Raw genomic sequence first — 2,677 nt, 5'->3', positions numbered from 1 at the left:
CGACTGCAGAAGTACAATCTAAGGTTGAAACCCACAAAATGTGCATTTGGAGATCCTGCCGAAAAATTGTTGGAATTCATCGTCAGCCGCTGAGGATTCGAGTTAGACCCGTCAAAGGTTAAAGCTATCCAAGAATTACCTCCATAGAAGAACAAGAAGGACGTGATGAGTTTCCTGGGACGCCTCAATTACATCAACCACTTTATAGCACAGTCCACGGTAATATGTGAACCAATTTTCAAAATGCTGAAGAAGGATGCTGCAACCAGTTGGACCGAGGATTGTCAAAAGGCTTTTGACAAAATTAAGGAATACCTGTCCACACCGCCAGTCATAGTCCCGCCAGAGCCTGGTAGACTACTGCTACTCTACCTCTCTATATTAGATGGCGCTTTCGGTCGTGTTTTGGGACAACATGATGAGACTAGATGAAAGGAGCAAGCCATATATTACTTGAATAAGAAGTTCAACCCTTATGAAGCACGGTACTCTCTGTTGGAATGCACTTGCTGTGCTCTGACATGGATAGCTCAGAAATTGAGGCACTACTTCTGTGCTTATACCACATACCTTATATCAAGGATGGATACTCTAAAGTACATCGTTTAGAAGCCTATGCCTACCTGGAAGCTAGCCAAGTGGAAAATATTGCTGAGTGAGTTCGATATCATCTATGTAACTCAAAAGGCAGTCAAAGGACAAGCGTTGGCAGATCATCTTGTCGAAAATCTTGTAGGAGGAGAATACAAACCACTAAAAACCTATTTTCCTGACAAAGAAGTATCATTTGTAGGAGAATACATTGCTGAAGCCTACAACGGTTGGAGAATGTTTTTCGACGGAGCTGCAAATTTTTGGGGAGTCGGTATCGGAGCCATCTTGGTATTGGAAACTGGTCAGCACTACCCCGTGTCTGCAAAACTCAGGTTTCCATGCACCAATAATATGGCTGAGTATGAAGCCTACATATTATGGCCCAATTTGGCCGTTGATATGAATATTCAGGAACTACTGGTAATCGGTGACTCAGACCTATTGGTGCATCAGGTATAAGGAGAGTGGGATACCAAAAACACCAAGATACTGCCATATCTATTTCACGTACAAGAGATGATGGAGAGGTTCACAAAGATAGAGTTCGATATGTCGCTAGAATCCAGAATCAATTTGCAGACGCATTGGCCACCCTGTCCTCAATGATACAACATCCAGACAAGAATTTGATTGATCCCATTCTGGTGAGAATCCATAATCAGCCGGCATAATGTGCTCATGTCGAAGAAGAAATAGATGGAAATCCATGGTTCCACGACATCAAGAAATATTTGGCGAATGGAGAATACCTAGAACAACCGAACTATACTAAGAAACGCACACTGCGGAGGCTGTCCAATCATTTCTTCCAAAGCTAAGGAATTTTGTATAGAAGAACACCTGATCTAGGACTATTAAGTTGTGTTGACGCCAAAGAAGCTTCCAAATTGCTAGAGGAAATACATGCCGGAACTTGTGGCCCACATATGAACAGTTTTATTCTAGCCAAGAGGATACTCAGGGCTGGATACTTTTGGATGACCAAGGAAACATACTACATCTGGTATGCCTAGAAATTCCACCAATGCTAGATACATGTAGATATGATACGGGTGCCGCCAAACGAACTCAATGCAACAAGTGCACCTTGGCCTTTCGCTGCCTGGGAATGGATGTCATTGGTCCAATCGAACCCACTGCTTTGAATGGGCACATGTTCATTTTAGTGGACATCGATTACTTCACTAAGTGAGTGTAAGTTGTGTCCTACAAAGTAGTAACCAAGAAAGTCGTCGTAGATTTTGTCAGGGATCATATAGTTTGTCGATTCGGCGTTCCCGAATCCATCATCACTGACAATGCTGCCAATCTCAATAGTGATCTGATGAAAGCCATATGTGAAACTTTCAAAATCAAGCACGAAAACTCCATAACATACAAGCCACGCATGAACGGAGCCGTGGAGGCTACCAACAAGAACATCAAGAAGATACTAAGGAAAATGGTAGAGAATCACAAGAAATGGCACGAGAAGTTACCATTTTCCATATTGGGATACCGTACCATAGTCTGCACATCAACCAGGGCAACTCCCTATTTGTTGGTTTATGATACCGAAGCTGTCATTCCCGCCAAGGTAGAAATTCCTTCTTTATGGATCATACAAGAAGCCGAACTCAGTGATGCAGAATGGATAAGGAGCCGCTATGAGAAATTAGCCCTCGCAGACAGAAAAAGGATGAATTTAGTGTCATGGTCAGCTTTATTAGAATATAATGTCCAGAGCTTTCAACAAAAGGGTCAAACAAAAACAGTTCACACCGGGGCAGCTGGTGTTGAAGCGGTCTTTCCACATCAAGATGAAGCCAAAGGAAAATTTTCACCTAAATGGCAAGGTCCTTATATGGTTCACAGAGTATTGATATGAGGAGCACTCATAATCGCAGAAATGGATGGAGAAATCTGGCCAAAGCCAATCAATTCAGATGCACTCAAAAGATACTATGTGTAAACTATTTATGTTTCTTCATATGATATAATTGAACTATGCTTGACTTGATTCCCGTTTAAGAGGGGATATGTAGGCAGATCTATGGGTTCGGTCACAATTCAATAAAGTTTTCATTTTCCCATAGTCGAAACC

General features: G+C 42.1%; 1 protein-coding gene across 1 annotated transcript; it reads left to right on the top strand.

The window, feature by feature from the left end:
* The first annotated feature begins 615 nt into the window (after positions 1-615).
* LOC138874842 (uncharacterized) lies at positions 616-2,461 on the top strand. The gene is made up of 2 exons (XM_070153628.1): positions 616-1,021; positions 1,812-2,461. Exons 1-2 carry the CDS (start codon positions 616-618, stop codon positions 2,459-2,461), a joined length of 1,056 nt encoding a protein of 351 aa, XP_070009729.1.
* The last annotated feature ends 216 nt before the right edge of the window (positions 2,462-2,677 follow it).

This window comes from Nicotiana sylvestris, chromosome 8 (assembly GCF_000393655.2).
Source record: "Nicotiana sylvestris chromosome 8, ASM39365v2, whole genome shotgun sequence".
Lineage (NCBI taxonomy): Eukaryota > Viridiplantae > Streptophyta > Magnoliopsida > Solanales > Solanaceae > Nicotiana > Nicotiana sylvestris.
Note: the sequence above shows the minus strand (reverse complement) of the source record. Positions and strands in the feature narration are given on the sequence as shown.

What these genes read in the sequence shown, in the direction of transcription:
- LOC138874842 (XM_070153628.1), top strand. Translation starts at nt 616, where the DNA reads ATGCCTACCTGGAAGCTAGCCAAGTGGAAAATATTGCTGAGTGAGTTC. An exon ending in TCAGGAACTACTGGTAATCG is followed by an intron (nt 1,022 to 1,811) that starts GTGACTCAGACC and finishes CCTACAAAGTAG; the next exon opens with TAACCAAGAAAGTCGTCGTA.